Source organism: Nyctereutes procyonoides, unplaced genomic scaffold (genome assembly GCF_905146905.1).
Source record: "Nyctereutes procyonoides isolate TBG_1078 unplaced genomic scaffold, NYPRO_anot_genome, whole genome shotgun sequence".
Lineage (NCBI taxonomy): Eukaryota > Metazoa > Chordata > Mammalia > Carnivora > Canidae > Nyctereutes > Nyctereutes procyonoides.
The window spans coordinates 23,016,206-23,034,386 of record NW_026575030.1 but is presented as its reverse complement, the minus strand read 5'-3'; the positions used below and the strand labels follow the sequence as shown (position 1 = coordinate 23,034,386).

Below are 18,181 nucleotides of genomic sequence, written 5' to 3'. Positions count from 1 at the left end.
ATTATTAATAGAACATTACAAAAAAAGGATATACAATTGGTCCTTACACAACAATGGCATGAACTATATGGGTCCACTTACATTCAGATTTTTTTTCAATACATATTTCTTTTTAAAAAAATATTAATTTTAGAGAGCAAGCACATGCATATTGGGGGTGGGGAGCAGCAGAGGGAGAGGGAGAGAGGGTCTTAAATAGACTCTGTGCTGAGTGTGGAGCCCAGCATGGGGCTTGATCTCACAACCCAGAGATCACAACCCAAGCTGAAACCAAGAGCTGGATGCTTAACCAACTGTACCACCCAGGCGTCCCAAATACATATTTCATATTGTGATTAATGAGTAAGATAGAGGTTGCCAAAAGACTAAACGTGAAGGGAAGGTAGAGGAAAGGTGTGGAAAAGCCTGGGACAACAGGGCTCTTGCCTATTACTGGCACTCATCACCACACCACCCATCTGGGGGAAACTCAGTTCACTGAGATCTTCATCGGAGAGGTAGAAAGGAACTGGATCTGGGGAGGAATCTCAACAAAGTGGCCAGTCACTGGCCAGTGTTACTCAAGGACCACAGAATGATAACCTGACTCCCTGTAGTAAGAGATCCGGGAGAACTGTGGGGGCGGAGAGCACCAAGCAGAAACGGCCTGCAGAGTAAAGCAGGGAGGGCGCTGTCCGCGGTGCTGAAAATTCTCAGGCTGGGAACCAATATCCAAGGGGAACTGGCCTCTTGCAGCTTACTAGGGTTTCCCGCAAGCAGAAACGGTATTAGAACCATATAAAGTGGGTCAGGTGAAGCAAGTGACCTAGAGGGAACGGCTAAAGGTGCTGTGCCTTCATCGGTTCTCTGAGGTCCCTTGAACTGTGCCTGGAATGAGGTTTCCTACATTCCTGGGAAGAGGGGCATGGAGTGGGTGTCACTCCCGGATCCAGCTGTGCTAACTTTTGGGTGAGGACAAAGTGATGTATGGTGCCTCACTCTACTCCTGTACGATACGGTAACTGCATTTTTCTCTTCCATATAATTTTGTTTTTTAAAAGATTTTATTTATTTATTTATTTATTTATTCATGAGAGATACAGAGATAGAGGCAGAGACATAAGAGAGGGAGGAGACTCCCTGTGGAGCCCGATGCAAGACTTGATCCCAGGATCCCGGGATCACGACCTGAGCCAAAGGCAGATGCTCAACCACTGAGCCACCCAAGTGCCTCTCTTATAATTTTCTTACTAACATTTCTTTTTCTCTAGCTACCTTTATTGTAAAAATACAGTAAAGAATACATGTAACACAAAATAGGTGTTTACCAACTGTTTATGTTATTGGTAAAGCTTCTGGTCAACAGTAGGCTATTGGGAGTTAAGTTTTCAAGGAGTAAAAAGTTACACATGGAGTTTCGACTGCATGGGAGGTTGGTACCCCAACCTCTGTGTTGTGTAAGGGTCAACTGTATAATGCTTCAGGGCTATCATGTTTTCTTTGTGTGAAAGAATAGCAGGTCTTAGTCCTAGAAGACCCAATCTCCACTTCTGAGTTGCATATATTTTATAATGCCTCTTCTATACTGAAATGAAATTCACAGATGATAGAATCTACCTACACAGGGGAGCCTGGGTGTCTTAGTTAAGCATCTGCCTTTGGCTCAGGTCATGATCTCAGGGTCCTGGAATTGGGCCTCGCATCCGGCCCTCTGCTCAGCAGAGGGCCTGCTTCTCCCTCTCCTTCTGCTGCTCTGCCCACTTGTGCTCTCTGTCAAATTAATAAAATCTTAAAAAAAAAAAAAAAAAAGAGGGACTCCTAGGTGGCTCAGAGGTTGAGCATCTGCCTTCAGCCCAGGGCATGATCCCAAAGTCCTGGATCGAGTCTGACATCAGCCTCCCTGCATGGAGCCTGCTTCTCCCTCTGCCTATGTCTCTGCACCACCCCTCTCTCTGTCTCTTATTAATAAATAAATAAAATCTTTAAAAAGAATCTACCTACAGAAAATTTTTTAAAAAATACAATGTTTTAACTGTTATGTAAAGAAAAAATAAAAAGTATTTTTTAAATTATGTATTTCACTATACAAATGTTTGAGGACATAATAAAGCAGTCAGCTATATGTGACAACTTATGATAAGTAAGTTTGGATTTAAAAATAAGAATGTCAGAAAGCACCCTGAACTAGTATAGGACAACTGAAGAGCAGAGGTACAGACCAACACTAGAATAAAAAACAGTATTAATATAGTAATGGACATAGGGAAGTAACCTTAACTTAGGCCAAAATAATATGCCAAGATAAGTAGTGGTCAAAATTAAAAAAAAAAAGTATAGTATCATTACAAATGAGCCTGGTCTTATTTATTTCTAAGGGGTGTCAAAATAACCTCTAAGTTATGTCATGAGACAGGGTAGGAAGAAAGTATCACATAAAGCCCATCTGCCAATATTCTGTGAATAGTGCAACAAGGAAGAGATGGATTTGATTAAAACAAACAAACCAGTAATGCAAAAGGCAATAAAGCACTTGTATTAACAGACTGGTGATAGTTTTAGGATAAAATTGAAAAACTATGGTGATCCCCCAAGAAGGCAATAATAAGAAATATTATTAAAATAGTTCTATCTAAAAAAAAAAATCCAATGAAATCCTTGTATTTCATGTACCTTCACTAACTTAATTGAAGTCTGACCAGGAATTTCAATCTGATACATAATTTCAGTCCATTCCATTGCATTGGCAGTAACAACACAATTGCACTGAAATTCTTTTCAGCTAAATATGCAAGTTGGAAATGCTGTAATTCTTAGAGTGCAATGTACAGGGTGAACAAATTACTCAATTATTTTGAGATGGTATCTTTATTTCACTTAGGTTGCCTCATCGTATCAACTGTGGTAGGCGAAATTCTAAAGGGGATTCCCTGGGATTCCTGTTCCTTGGTTATCCAAACACTAATCTAGATACTGCAGTGTAGGGATTTTACAAAAGTAATTGAAGTTCCAAATCAACTGACTTTAAGGTATGGAGATTATATGGGTAGACTTGATTCAACAAGGTGAGCTCCATAAAAGCAGAGCTGGTTGCAAAAGAAGGAAGTGACCTCCAGCTAACAACTAGCAGGGAAGTGGAACCTCAGACCTTCAAGACCTGGATTCTGTCGGGGTACCTGGGTGGTGCAGTGGTTGAGTGTCTGGGGTCCTGGGACCAAGTCCCTTATCGGGCTCCCCACAGGGAACCTGCTTCTCCCTCCGCCTGTGTCTCTGCCTCTGTGTCTCTCATGTATAAATAAAATCTTTTTTTAAAAAAGAAAAACCTGGATTCTGTCAACAAGCTGAGTAAGCTTAGAAGCAGAGTCTTCCCTAGAGCTCACAGAGAGAAGCCAGTCTGACTGACACACTAATTTCAGTCTTGTTAGGCCCTGTGTAGATAACCAAGCCAAGCCCAACTTCTGACTTATATAACCATGAGGTAATAAATAAATGTTATTTTAAAAACAAGCTGCTAAGTTTGTGATCTTTATTATGCAGCAATAGAAAACTAAGATACCAACTTCCTTCTGACTTAATAAGCTTTTGGTTTAATTTCTCACGAAGACATTTTAGTATCAATACGTACTATGAAACTATCAATTTCTATTTATAGAGTGGTTAGCCTGGAGGGCTATACAAAAGTCAGGGCAGACACAGGACAAATCTTTATTGAGTTGGACTCTCGCAGGTGTTCTAAGAGATCTAGTCACAGAAACCCTACTCACTGTGGCAATCAAAACACTCTCACAAAGAAGTTTACCAAATCTCAAGAGGAGCTGGAACCCAAGCAGCTCTGGAGACCTTAGGCATGGTTCATGGATTTAATATGACTGCGTTACTGTGGGCCGCAATCTCTTTCAACTTAAAATTCCAAATTCTTGGGAGAAAAATATCTGACCAGCACAGTATGGGTCAGGCATGCACCCCTGGGTCAGCCAGCTATGGTCTGAGGAGAGAGGTCCCAAAAAAAAAACAAAAAGAAAAGAAAAGAGAGGTCCAGCTGTAGAATTGGGAGAACTTCCAGGGAGGACAAAAATCTTCCAAGCTGGGCAACTCCACATGGCTGCCATTATTATACTCATGTTATTATTAGGTCCAGAACTAACCTGAGTTATGTTGATCAGTATCTGCCTAGTTTTGAAAATTATCATACCATATGTATGTATAATTCCATTTTCTCTCAAAACATTGACTCCATGCATTTTCTTTCTTTTAAATTTTTTTAATTAATTAATTAATTAATTTATGATAGTCACAGAGAGAGAGAGAGAGAGACAGAGAGAGAGAGAGAGAGAGGCAGAGACACAGGCAGAGGGAGAAGCAGGCTCCATGCACCGGGAGCCCGATGTGGGACTCGATCCCGGGTCTCCAGGATCGCGCCCTGGGCCAAAGGCAGGCGCTAAACCGCTGCGCCACCCAGGGATCCCGACTCCATGCATTTTCTTATGCTTATGTTTCTTTTCCCTGCAATGAATATAGCACTTATAATAGGAGGGAAACACCTTTCCCCTCTCCTCTAGCTTCTATAAGAAGCATTTTCTCCCAAATATTTCTGGTCTTTCTCTACCTGTTAATCACTTTATCCCAGGAAAGGAAGGATGCCTCATCTGAGCAGTAAATTTAGGAATAAATGGGGAGTGCTCAGCTCAGCTCTACCCTGGGGTTTTCACAAAGAACTCCAAGTTCTCTGTTTACTCCATGCTACCCTGGCCGCTGCTGCCTAGGGCAGGGTGGGTGGTGATCTAATTCTAGAGTTCAGTTAGCAAACCCATTTAGCTTACACACTAACACACAGCCTCCAGCTAGGCCTTTATCGCTAATAAAGTTGATATCTGGGATCCTTATGCAATTCCTCTGAGTTACTTCTCAATGTTCAGAGCATAAGCAAGAAAAAGGGGGTATTTATTGGACGCCTTCAAAGAATCTAGTCCAAACCTGTTTTCAAAATCCTTTTACATCCATTTTTAAAGGAGAAAATAGGTGAAATTTCCTTAATTACCATTATTTTCTCTCATTTAATTTTACCTTTTATGTTATATTCAGCTCTATAATTTGTTAATTTGTTACCCGCTTTATTTTCATAATCTGATAGTAAAATGCTAACTCTTACCAAACTTAAAACTGGGAGAAAACTAGGGGTGCCTGGATGGCTCAGTTGGTTGGGTGTCTGACTCTTGATTTTGGCTCAGGTCATGATCTTGGGGTCATGGGATCCAGCCCCATTTGGGGCTCTGCATTGAGCGTGGAGTCTGCTTGGGATTCTCTTTCTCCCTCTGACCCTCCCCCAGCTCACTCTTACTTTCTCTGAATAAATAAATAAAATCTTTAAAAAAAAAATCTGAGAGAAACTTAAGTTAATCTTATCCAGCATATTCAATGCAGACAGTTTAAGACCATGTGGCAAAACCAAGTCTCAGTACCCAAATTTCTTGTTTCCAGTGTTCTTTTACATATACTGACATTTCTTAAGTACAATTCTAATTTTACTTCTCTAACATTTCTGCCAGCTTTCCTATGATAATCATTTACCCATCAACTAATTCCACCAACGTGTTTGCCATGTTCCTGCTGCATGACAAATTGTGAACTCTGCCAGTTTCTCTTTGGCTTCTGCTCTGATATCAACTTATCTTATGCTGTATCTGGGTGGTTCTGCTTTTCTTGTATGCTTGGTCATAGCAGACTGGTTTTTCCTTCAGTAAGCTTGTCTTTCATAGCAACAGGCTGCTAAATTATGTTTTGTTTTGAGATTTTTCCATTTATTTATGAGAGACACAGACAGAGGCAGAGACACAGGCAGAGGGAAAAGCAGGCTGCATGCAGGGAGCTCGATGCAGGACCCAATCCCAGGACCCTGGATCACGATCTGAGCCAAAGGCAGACGCTCAACCCCTGAGCCACCCAGACATCCCTGAATTATGTTTTTTAAACTGTTATTCATCACTATGACTTTTTATTTTGATAAAACTAATGAGTCTATTTGTATAAACATTAGAAATTGTGTTTTTTGTGCTATACTCATCTTGTAGGTTTACTGTTATTGTTCCTTTTTTTAACAACAGATGTAAAATTGTTTTATTTTTGTTTTTGTTTTATGTGTACTTCATTTTAAATCGCAAGGTAATCTAAACTGCTTATATTAATTCCCTTTAAAAAATTTTAATCTTATTTTTCTTTTTCCTATTATATTGTATTACATATTACATTTATTACATCTTTGTTTTTATTTTAAGATTCACAGAAGTGGTATATAAGCACACACTAAAGTATAGAGAGTAAAGAGGAAAACTTCCTTCCTAAATACCACACCCCTCCATGGGAATAAGCACCAGTAGCAGTTCGATATATACCCCTCTATGTCTCTAAGTTCTAAGTTCTTGGTTAATTTTATTTATTTACATAAGAATTAAATACCCTTTGATAAGTTTCTTTCAAAGTTTCATTACTTTTTATTTTCAAAAAGTCTATCTGTAGAAAATTGCAAGGTTATGTAGGAACCTAAGGCTTTCTCTTAACTTCATGTGGATTTTTTTGTTCTTCAAAGTCTAAGGTCCTAGGCTGTTTTACTATTACATTTTAAGATGTCCTTTCTGCTGGAAATTGCTTACCATTGTTTTGAGTTTAAAAATTTAACAAATAGGTGCTCAAGAAGGGAAAAGTTTTAAAAAAACAAAACAAAACAAAAAAAAAACAGCTCCAGTGTGGAATTCTATATACTCTCAATAACCATACTGAGTTGGTCTTTCAGTTCAGAAAAATTTTCTAGAATCTTTCTTGATGATTTATGAGTTATATGTTCTAGCCTTTTCTATTGCTGGTACTCTTACTTTTTGACAAGATGCAAACCCTCAATCCATTTTCTAGATAGATCAGTTCTATTTCATTATTAATCTGTTGAATTTTATTACTTTCACACATTTCATTTTTGTTTTTCAGATAATCATTCATACATTAGCTAGAACACCAACACATAATATCTCTGATCCACTTGGCAATATACATAATTTATAATAGTCTTTTTTACATTTCAAATAATGAACCCTGAACATTCCTCATAGCTTCTGCTCTGTAATCTATTTAGTCTTAGACTGTAACTGGGAATTCTTACCTTTTCTTGATCTTTAGTATAACCTACTTCTCTGCACTACGGTCTCCCCTTCCTACTCTCTAGTGATACCATCAATATTTTTAGATCATTAAAAAAAATGTTTGCCCACTCCTTTCTACAGCCATTAGCTGTCTTACATGCTTGAATGCCGTATCAATTTTCTTCTATTTGCTCGAGTTGTCAGACTCGACAGACAGTTGCCACCTGTGTAGGTGGGCTCCTATTTCCCAGAGGCTCCCTCTTCCCTTCTAATGTTGTGACACTTATTAATTACACCAAATTCTATTTTACCTCTGGTTTTCACATTGTTTTTGAAGCTACCTTGTCTGAGGTCTGTTGTCATTTCTGTTTATGTTAGATATCCCCACTATGACTGCTCGGCTAGCTTTTCAAAAGTCTTTTAGAGGTCTGTTTTCTTAAACAAGTCTTCAGAATAAAGGCAGTCTAAAATGTATATATAACAGAAGTTTCAAATTTTCCTTTTTAAGATTTTTATTATTATTAATGGGAAGCTGGCATGTTTTTCACAAGGAAGGAAAATATTATAGATGGTGGTAATGTCCCCAGACAAGTACACAGAAGTAAACTTAACCAATGATATGCCTGAAGCATTATCGTATTAATAATACCACAGAACTTAACCTCCTAGTATCTCTGTAGAAAAAAGTCATCTAGTATTTAAGGCAAACATACAGGAAAACTAGTAAGGAGACAAGATGGGAGCCCATTCCTTCTTAAGGACACTACAAGTTCTTAACATTCTGCTGTATTTTAGAGAAATACTCAAAATCTGCTTCCTGTATATATCATTAAAGGGTCTAAAGAGAGTTATGAGGTGAGATACAAGGAGTCGGACCAGATTACAGGGACAGGGCTTGGAAAGTGGTAGTAGGGTAAGAAGATACAACAAAAGCTATCTACTCTCTTCCATTGCTTCTCTGGAATCTGCTCTGTCACTCCAGACCTAGCTGTAGATCAACTCTAGAAAAAGATCACAAGTAAGACTGGGGAGCTGTCTCCTTTCTTTTTATAGGTGAAGGGGTTCCAAACGATAGAAGGATCTGAAAGAGAATGGGAAGGAAAGGGAATTCTTTCCCAGCTGGGCAGAGGTAGGTAAGTGATATATATATAGCGGCGTACACATATTGAAGATGGTCCCTATCAGTCTCAACAATTAATGTCTTTACAGAGCAGTCCTTAAATCACTGGAATCACATGGCCAATCACCAAGGCATGTCCAATCATGAGTATTTAAAATGTCTTTGGTATAATTAGTCTTATGTTAACTAAGTCCAAATTCTCTCAGAAATAATTCTATTTTAAAATTTTTCTTTAAAAACTTTTTATTTTGGGGGTTGAGGAGAGGCAGAGAGAGCAGGAGAGAATCTCAAGCAGACTTTCCACTGAGCACAGAGCCTGACACAGGGCTCAATCCCACAACTCTGAGATCATGACCTCAGCCAAAATCAAGAGTGAGACCCTCAACTGACTGAGCCACCCAGGTGCCCCTCTCAGAAATAATTTTAAGCTGTCATAATATAACATTTTAAGCTACCTTAATATAATATAATATGATACTAAATTCCAATCTTTAACTCAACTCTAACAAAGCTGAAAAGATAGTCTATCCTTATCAATGAATATCACAGATCAAAAAAAAAAATGAAGAAAATTTATCCACAGCTCATATGGATGACTTTTTAAAAAGTCACATAATTTACATATCACTAATTCTCCCTTTAAAGTGTATAATTCAGTGGTTTTTAGTATGTTTAAAGGTTATGCAATCATCACCACTAATTCCAGAATACTGTCATCATCTCAAGAAATCCTGTACCCATTTAGAGTCGTTCCCCATTCTCTCTACCCCACAGCCTCTGGCAACTACTAATCTACTTCCTGTCTCTCTGGATTTGTCTCTCTGGACATTTTGCATAAATAGAATCATATAATGTATATATAGTGTTTTCTGTTTTGCTTCTTTCACATAGCACCATGTTTTCAAGATCCATCCATGTCATAACATGTATCAGTAATTCATTAACTTTATGGTATGGAAATTTGTTTATCTATGAATGACATTTAAAAAATATATTTTTGCTATGTTAATTATCTCTCACAATTACTCAAGATTCTTCTCATAATTTGCACATTATAATGTTGATTGTATTCGCTTCAGTACTTTGGTAAATACTAGGCTTTCCACCTAGCACCCCTTTTTCTAGAAATTACCCCTTCCCTTCAACAGTGACTCGTCCAGGAATGAGAACCTGATTCAAGCTGGACAAATTTGGCCCTTCATTGGTAATGTGGGACTGGGAGTAGGATTCTATTTCCAACAGTTGCTCTCCTGATTACAGAAGTAACAATCTTAGGAGCTTTTAACTACTATCATTCTTGCCATGTAGATTAAAAAAACAAAACAAAACAAAACAAGAAGATCAGTGTGGAAGAGAAGAAAGAATCAGAGACAAAGAAAATGAGAGTAGCAGAGATAAGAGATGGAGCAGGAACCCCTGAGTTCCCTGCAGACTGCATCCCTGTCCTTGGATCCCATGGGACATCCTATAAACTTATAATAAAGTCCCCTTACTGTTCAAGTTGGTTAAGGTGGTTTCTATAATCTCTAGCCAAGAGCCCTAGTATAACCATCTATCCAATAAGATTTTAAGCTCTTTATTAACAAGGAATCAACCTCCATAGCACACATTATAGCAACTCACAGACACACTTAATCAAATGATCACCTGTGGAGTAACTTGCAAAATTATCTAAAAAATACAGTCAAGATCTTCTCTGATGAGTATGGAAAAAAAATTAGGTTTTGTGTCCATATTATAAAAACCTATACTATTGTACCACTGACTCAATATTATCTTTACACCCATTTTGCAAAACATTAATTTCCTCAGAAGTAAAATCACCTATTATACAACTCCATCCCATTTCCACTTGCCTTGGTAAATGTTTTCAAATCTTTTGAAAAGCATAGGGCTCTATTTTTCAAGGAAAATTTGAAATTTACTGCAAATAACAAGTAATCTCTTCTTTTTAAGCAAATTCCCACAAAACCTACTAACAAATGACATTCAGGGGTGCCTGGGTGGTTCAGTCCATTAAGCATCTGACTTTAGCTCAGGTCATGATCTCAGGGTCCTGGGATCAAACCCTGAGTCAGGCTCTTATGCTCATTGGGAGGTCTGCCTCTCCCTTTCCCTGTCCCTCTATCCCTCCCCTCACTCGTGCTCTCATGCTCTAATAACTAAATAAAATCTTAAAAAAAACAAATAACATTCAGAGATACAAGTAACCTGATTTATAGTGGCATACATATACAATATACATATACGATAATGTGATATATGTATATATAAAACAGAATATTACTCAGCCATAAAAAAGAAAGAGATCTTGCCATCTGCAACACCACTGATGGTTCTAAAAAGAATTATGCTAAGTGAAATGTCAGACAGAAAGAAGAGTACTATATGATTTCACTCACATGTGGGATTTAAGAAACCAAACAAACAAAAGACAAATCAAAAATGGACTTTTATCTGTAGAAAACAAACTGGTGGTTGCCAGAGGGAAGGTGGGTGTGGGATGGGTGAAGAAGGTGATGGGGATTAAGAGCATACTTAACATGATGAACACTAAAGTACTGTACAGAATTGCTAAATTATCATACTGTACACCTGAAACTAATACAACACTGCATGTTAACTATATTAGAATTGTAATTTTTTTAAAAAGATTTATTTCTTCATGAGAGACACAGAGAGAGAGGCCGAGACACAGGCAGAGGGAGAAGTAGGCTCCTGGTGGGGAGCCTGAGGCAGGACTTGATCCCACCATCTCAGGATCACATCCTGAGCTGAAGGCAGATGGTCAACCACTGAGCCACCCAGATGTCCCTAGAATTATAACTTAAAATAATGCAAAAAAATGCAAAAAAGAGAAAATAAAAATCAAAACCATAAAACTTTGGGAAATTAAAAAAAAAAAAAAACTCAACAGACTCTTATATACAGAAAACAAACTGGTAGTGGCCAGAGGGAGGTGAGGGGAAGAAATGGGTGAAACAGATAAAGGAGATTGAGAGAACACTTACTATATTTTTACCCCAAAACTATTAACACTAACACTGTAAGTTAATTATACTTCGATAAAAAATGTATAATGACATTAAGCATACGGAGATAAAAATGAATAACCTCCCTGGAATCATTCTCTCCTTTTCTCCTGCAAACAAGATATATTGTCAAACAAATAATTCCCATAACTAATCTGTGATTCAATGACACTGTACACCTGTAACTATCATATGATGTAGGTTGCAGAGGCATTGAGGCATTCCTTAATCGACAACTAGGAGATGCAGTCTTTGTGAGCCTGCTCTTTGCCCCAGGCTGAGAGGTCTAGTGCTGTCACTGACAACTGTAAAGCTAATTCCCTGCTATTCCTGGGAGTCTTGACTTCATTTTGCCAAGTCCTTTCCCCAAAATCAAATCCAGTATTTGTCACCTAATTGGTTCTGAGTGGGGATAACAGAGATAAAACCAAAAATCCAAAATGTTTTCTTAAATCCCTGTTAAAAAGTCTATAGGGATAAATGTGCTAATCCTTCAAAGTATAAGATTTGGTTCCTGAGTGGATTTTGTAAAACATATTAATGTCACTACCTTCTCTAAGACATACTGAAATTTAGAAAATCGTATTTCTAATATTACAAAGGCTTACAGAGATAGAACCCCTTTAAATTATTGAAGAACTCTAATCAGGTCCAACTGTATACTGTGTCAAGCAATGGGGCAATTTCCTGTGGCCTCAATTTCCCCAAACTTGCTTCTCTATAGCTGGAGAGTACTGTGCCGGCCAAAGCTCTGAGAGGCAAAGTCACTCACTCACTATTGGCAGCTTCCAAAAAATTTTTCAAAACTTTAACAAATGGCTCACATAAGGATTTGCTGAAGTTCCCTCAGACTCAAACTGTTAGGGCAGGAAGAGGCTTTGAAATCTACTTTAACCTAATTACTTCATAAATGAGAAGAAGGGGTGGACAAGAGATAAATGACTTGCTCAAATTCAAACAGTTGGTAAAACCAGCAGAGTTAGAATATGCTACTCCATTCACAGCTGGAAGCTCACTTCCCCATACCATCTGCCTAAAATGTGGAAATATCGACAGTTTTGAAACCTCTGCTTCCTGAGAGAAAAACACAAAAACTTTAACTTTCAGCTTCAAACGTGAAGGTGAGAGGTTAAGCTGTTACATGCTATTTCCTGGAGGTAAAAGGTAGTATCCTTCCAAATGTCATGATGCACTTGCCCTGGAGGCTAAGTGAATGAAACTGAACACCAGATTTTTGCTGCAACCTGAAGGTTCTTTACCATTAAGAACTATGGTAGCTATTGATTCTGTGTGCCCAAAGCTACCCCATTCCTTCTTTTCCATTAACAAAGCCTATAGTCCCTTGGCCAGAAGGATGGGCATGTGTCCTAGACGTGGTTAATCAACCATTTCACATCAAAGGCAAGACTGACTGGTCTAAGTAAGGCCAACCAGAACCCTTCTCCAGAACTGTGACATAGATGCTACGAAAAATAACTCCTTCCCCCTCTCCTGCCAGGTGGAGAAGGCAGTTTGCAGTAGGAGAGCCTCAGACCAACATTCCAAGAGAAATAGACATAAACAAAGATGAGAGATGGAAAGAGTCTGGCAATGTCAAATCCTCATTCCTGAGGTGGTTCCTTTGATTCAGTAGGTTAACCCATGTCTTTATCGACTATAAAGCCAGTAAATTCCTTTCTTGCTGAAAATACTTTGAATTGAGTTTCTGTCACTTGCAACTCAAAAATGCTAACGTATACTAGGAAACAGGACTAGGTATATTACTCTCAATACATGAGAACTAATAAATGTTTATTTACTTATTTGCATTATATTGAATGTATTTAAAAGCTACTGATTTGGGCAGCCCAGGTGGCTCAGCAGTTTAGCGCCACCTTCAGCTCAGGGTGTGATCCTGGAGACCCCGGACTGAGTCCCACTTGGGGCTCCCTGCATGGAGCCTGCTTCTCCCTCTGCCTGTGTCTCTGCCTCTCTCCTCTCTCTCTCTCTGTCTCTCATGAATGAATAAATAAAATCTTAAAAAAAAAAAAGCTACTGATTTATCATCAGACTTTTCTGTTGTTTTTTGAGAGACTGTATAACATTTTTCTAGAAATATTTATATTTAAAGTCTTTGAAAATTTTTTCATTACAATATTCTTATGGTTTTAAAAATTGACACAACCACAGAAATTGTATCAGTGAACATTTATTTAAGAAAAAAATTTTGATGCATTTGGACAGGCTCTACTGTTTTTTCTATCTACCTTATCTGACACCCTACAGTCACCAGCTTCATTGTTTCCATTATTGGCTGGCTGGTAAAAGTCTCTGAGTTTGCTAACACTTCCCTATGATTTCCCTAGAATCAAAAACCAAAATCCTATCATAAGCTTTCTTCATGATTTTCAGTAAACATTGAATGTAAAATATATTCCAGTTAACATAAGCTAAATGAGATTTTATTTTATCTAGAATGTCAAGAAGATACTCTAGTCATCAACACAGTATGCTATAAAGCAAGTTTTCAAATTTAAAGCAAATCCAACAGAGATATGGCTATTTCAATGGAATTTAGTAGCATGCTTTTAATTTTTAACAATAGAAACCAATAACAATGAAGCTCAGGACCTACCTCCAATAAGGCTCCAGTTTGGAAGAATTTCAACGGCTTTTCAATGGAATAATAAAGGCTATGGTAGCTACCCTTAGCCAGGTATGCTCTGACCAGTCCAACTGCTATAACCAGCCACCTAAGGAAAAAAAAAAAAAAAAAGAAAAGAAAATGAGCTATCAAGAAAAAAAAAAAAAGGTAAGTAGGATTGGAGGTAATAGAAAATTTGGCAACAACAGATACTACTTAAGGTGACCTCAAAAATCAGCATCCTGGATTTATCAACTATGGCCTTCAAATGCCAAGCTGTAATGCACAGAAATGTTGCACCACCAACAGCACCCAACCAAGAGTGCTCTGCAAAAGCACAGTGGCACCTCACCCATCTGGAGCTCAGCTTTTTGGCAAACTTGCCTGTTGAGAACAAGGCCAAAATGAAGAGAATAAGCTAAATTGGTCCTTGAGCAGCTAAATTAAGTGCCAGAAGTCTAAGAGGAGAGAAAAAAGCTGTTAAAGGAAAATTTTAAATGGCCTGTGCAGTCAAAGGGTCTGTAATAATAATAGGGTGGAGGAAAGATGTTTTAAACTATTTTCACAAGTATCTCACAGAAACATACCCATACCCTACTCTCAAAATTGCAAATGAAATAAAAATAAATGGTTGGTTTTTTGAAGAAAAAAAAAAGATTTTTCTTAAAGCTCAATTTTCCAAAATCAATTCAGTAAAAAAAAAAAAGCCAGATCAATACAAAACACAATACAGGGAAGTGCTTAGGCATATCACTGTGAATGTTAGATTTCTGTTCTGTCCTCAAAAGTGAGTTTCTCAAAGCCTGTAATTTTTTGTTAAGTTCCATACTGAAACAAATGGATCTTTATTAATAAAGTATGTCTCCCTGAAAGCAGTAATAGATTTACCTAAATAAATATACAATCCTAACTAGGCAATGGGATATATGGTCTATGTTATTTCCAGAAACTAATCATACAAAGACATCAAATAAGAATCTGCAAAAGAAATGAATTCCTTAATGGTGTAACTGTCTCAGCATTAGCAGCCTACCAAAAAGAAAAAAAAAAAAAGACTAGTTTCCTCTCAAAATTCCAATTTCTCTTTTTGACTTAAGACACCACTCCCTATCCTCCATCACCAGGAATAAAGGTTTCTTTCCTTCTTTCCCAATGTATCTTAAAATCTCTCTCCAGTTTAGTGCTTTTGTTAATGCCTTTGCCCACAAGAATTCACATATAAATATAAAACACAAACTTCTGGACGTTCTTTTAAAGAATCACTCTCTGACCATTTATGCGATAAAGAAAACTTGCATCTGCACTACTTCTCCACTGGCCTGTGAATCAAGAGAAATAAGTTCTAGATCCAGATCTATGACTAACAAGTTCAGTGGTGTCAAGCTAGTCAAGCAAATCACCACCTCTCTGAACCTAGGTTTCAACACGGGCCATTTCCAATAAAGCAATCAAGTCTATGGTCCTCGCTATATCTACAGCTGTGTGAAAAATGCAAAGTGCTGAAATGCTAATATGACATTAGCATTTAGGTTAAAAAGGGTGTGTCTGTGTGTATACATATTTGTTTGCATCAGCATCTGAAGGAATTACAAAATTAGCACTTCCACAGAGAGGGGATCTGGGTGGAAGGGAAGGAGAAGAGCGAAGTTTCACTGCATGTTCTTGGGTATATTTTGAATCGTGCACCTGCCAATGTAGTACCTATTTTAAAAATAACTAAAACTAGATGCGCACCATACAGTTCTTTAAACTTCTCTGCATCTTTGAAATTTTTCCTAATAAAATGTTAGAGAAAAAAAATTCTTTAAGATTTTATTTGTTTATCTGACACAGAAAGAGCACAAGCAGAGGGAGGGAGAGAAAGAAGAAGCAGGCTCCGTGCTGAGCAGGGGAGCAGGGAGCCCAAAGTGGGGCTGGATCCCAGGACCTGGGGATCATATAACCTGAGGTGCAAGCAGGTGCTCAACCCACTGAGCCACCAAGGCACTCGAGGGGAAAAAATATTTTACAAATGAATACAATTTAAAAATACATGGGACGCCTGGGTGGCTTAGTGGCAGAGTGTCTGTCGGCCTTTGGCTCAGGTCGTGATCCTGGAGACCCGGGATCGAGTCCTGCATCGGGCTCCCCGCATGGAGCCTGCTTCTCCCTCTGCCTGTGTCTCTGCCTCTCTCTCTGTCTCTCATGAATGAATAAATAAAATCTTAAAAAGAAAAAAAGAAAAATAAACATAACGGGCGCCTGGCTGGCTCTGTCAGTACAGCAAGTAGACTACTGATCCATCTGGGTTGTACGCTGGAGCCCCATCTTGGGTGTAGAGATCACTTTAAAAATAAAATCTTAACAGAAATACCTAACAAGCAGTCGGATCCTGTGACCCTCCCCTTCCAAAACTACGGGATCAGAGAGCTAGAGGTACCTGGGAGCTCGCCTAACCAGGCAACGGATGGATACATGGCCTATGTTATTTCCAGAAACTAATCATACAAAGACATCAAGTAAGAATCTGTAAAAGAAATGAATTCCTTCTATTTTTTTTTTTTTTTTTGCAGGTTGAAAAACGGAGGGCAAAGAATGGCAAACGTGACTTATCCAAGGTCACACAGCCAGTGAGCGTCAGAACTAGAACTGGAGAACCCGCTGTGGCAAGAGGTGGAGCAGGAAGCGGCGGAGGTAGGGACCCGCTTGGAGGGGTCTATGCCCCCCCCCCCCCGCAGCTCTCGGCCTTGCCCCCGCCCCGCCCCGCCCCGCCCCGCGGAGTCTCCCCTCAGCTCAAGCGCGGCTCTGCTCGGGTCAGCGGCCAGAAACTTCGCACGCCTTTCCCCGTTACCTTTCAGATTAGGGCTCAGCCCGATTTTGAAAACAGCCGCGCCTAAGTACACGGTCAGTCCGCGGCCACGGCTGTCCCCACCGCCCCGGGGAGGCTCGCGTTCCTGGCCTGCAGCCGGGGCTCCCGCGGCCCCGCAGGACCCGCCCGCCCCCCCTGCGCCCCCGGCCCCAGCCCCGACCCCGACCCCGGCCCCGGCCCCGGCCACCCCGCAGGGCCCCGCAGCTCGGCTCGGGCGCGCCCGGCCTCGGGCAACTTGCTCGGCGCCGGAGAGCCCCGACCCTGCAGGGCGCCCCCCGCAGCCCCAGCCCCGACCCCCGGCCACCCCGCAGGCCCCGCCGGCCCCCGGGAACTCCGGCTCGGGCTCGCCCAGCCTCGGGCAACTTGCTCGGCGCCCCCAGCCCCGACCCTGCAGGACGCTCCCCGCTCCCTCCCGTAGGGCGCCTCCCCCCGCCCCCCTGCGCCCCAGCCCCGACCCCCGCCACCCCGCCGTCCCTGCAGGTCCCCGGGACTCCAGCTCGGGCGCACCCAGCCTCGGGCAACTTGCTCGGCGCCCCCCGCCCCTCCCCTGCAGGGCGCCTCCCCCCCGCCCCCCTGCGCCCCAGCCCCGACCCCCGCCACCCCGCAGTCCCTGCAGGTCCCCGGGACTCCAGCTCGGGCGCACCCAGCCTCGGGCAACTTGCTCGGCGCCCCCCGCCCCTCCCCTGCAGGGCGCCCCCCCCCGCCCCACCCCTGCAGGGCGCCTCCCCCCCGCCCCCCTGCGCCCCAGCCCCGACCCCCGCCACCCCGCAGTCCCTGCAGGTCCCCGGGACTCCAGCTCGGGCGCACCCAGCCTCGGGCAACTTGCTCGGCGCCCCCCGCCCCTCCCCTGCAGGGCGCCCCCCCCGCCCCACCCCTGCAGGGCGCCTCCCCCCCGCCCCCCTGCGCCCCAGCCCCGACCCCCGGCCACCCCGCAGTCCCTGCAGGTCCCCCTGACTCCAGCTCGGGCGCACCCAGCCTCGGGCAACTTGCTCGGCGCCCCCGCCCCTCCCTGCAGGGCCCCCCGCCCCTCCCCTGCAGGGCGGCCCCCCCCCCCCCCCGCCCGGGCCGCCCCGCCGACCGCAGGGCCCCCTCCGCGGTCGGCCCCGCCAGCGCCCCGCCTCCCCGAGCCCCGGCCTCACCCCGCCGTCATCACCACATTGTAGATGACCAGGTACGCCGTGGCCAGCGGCCCTGGGCCCTTCTTCTTCCGCGCGCCGCCAGCTTCTCCGGCCGCGGCCCCGGCCCCGGCCCCGGCCCGGGCCCCCCCGCCCCCATTCCCCTTCGCCGCCGCCGCCGCCGCCGCCATGTCGGGCGCCCGAGCACGCTCTCCCTGCGCGGACACCACCGCCCCGGGACCAGGCGCCGCGAGGGGGCGGAGGGAGGGGCGGGGGCGGGGCCGAGGCCGCGGGGCGGAGCCAGGGCCAGCGTCCACGGGCCGCCATCTTGAAAGAGGGC

At 42.1% G+C, this 18,181-nt stretch overlaps 1 protein-coding gene across 1 annotated transcript in view; it reads right to left on the bottom strand.

Annotated features, from left to right (window-relative positions):
• The window catches only part of HACD2 (3-hydroxyacyl-CoA dehydratase 2), a 111,259-nt gene extending 93,212 nt beyond the window's left edge, over window positions 1-18,047 (bottom strand). The window contains exons 1-2 of the mRNA XM_055316567.1: window positions 17,866-18,047; window positions 13,870-13,987 (exon numbers count right to left, since the gene is read on the bottom strand). Coding sequence (XP_055172542.1) covers window positions 13,870-13,987; window positions 17,866-18,032 — 285 coding nt within the window. The 5' untranslated portion in view covers window positions 18,033-18,047. The remainder of the gene's footprint in view (window positions 1-13,869; window positions 13,988-17,865) is intronic.
• Window positions 18,048-18,181: the final 134 nt, after the last annotated feature.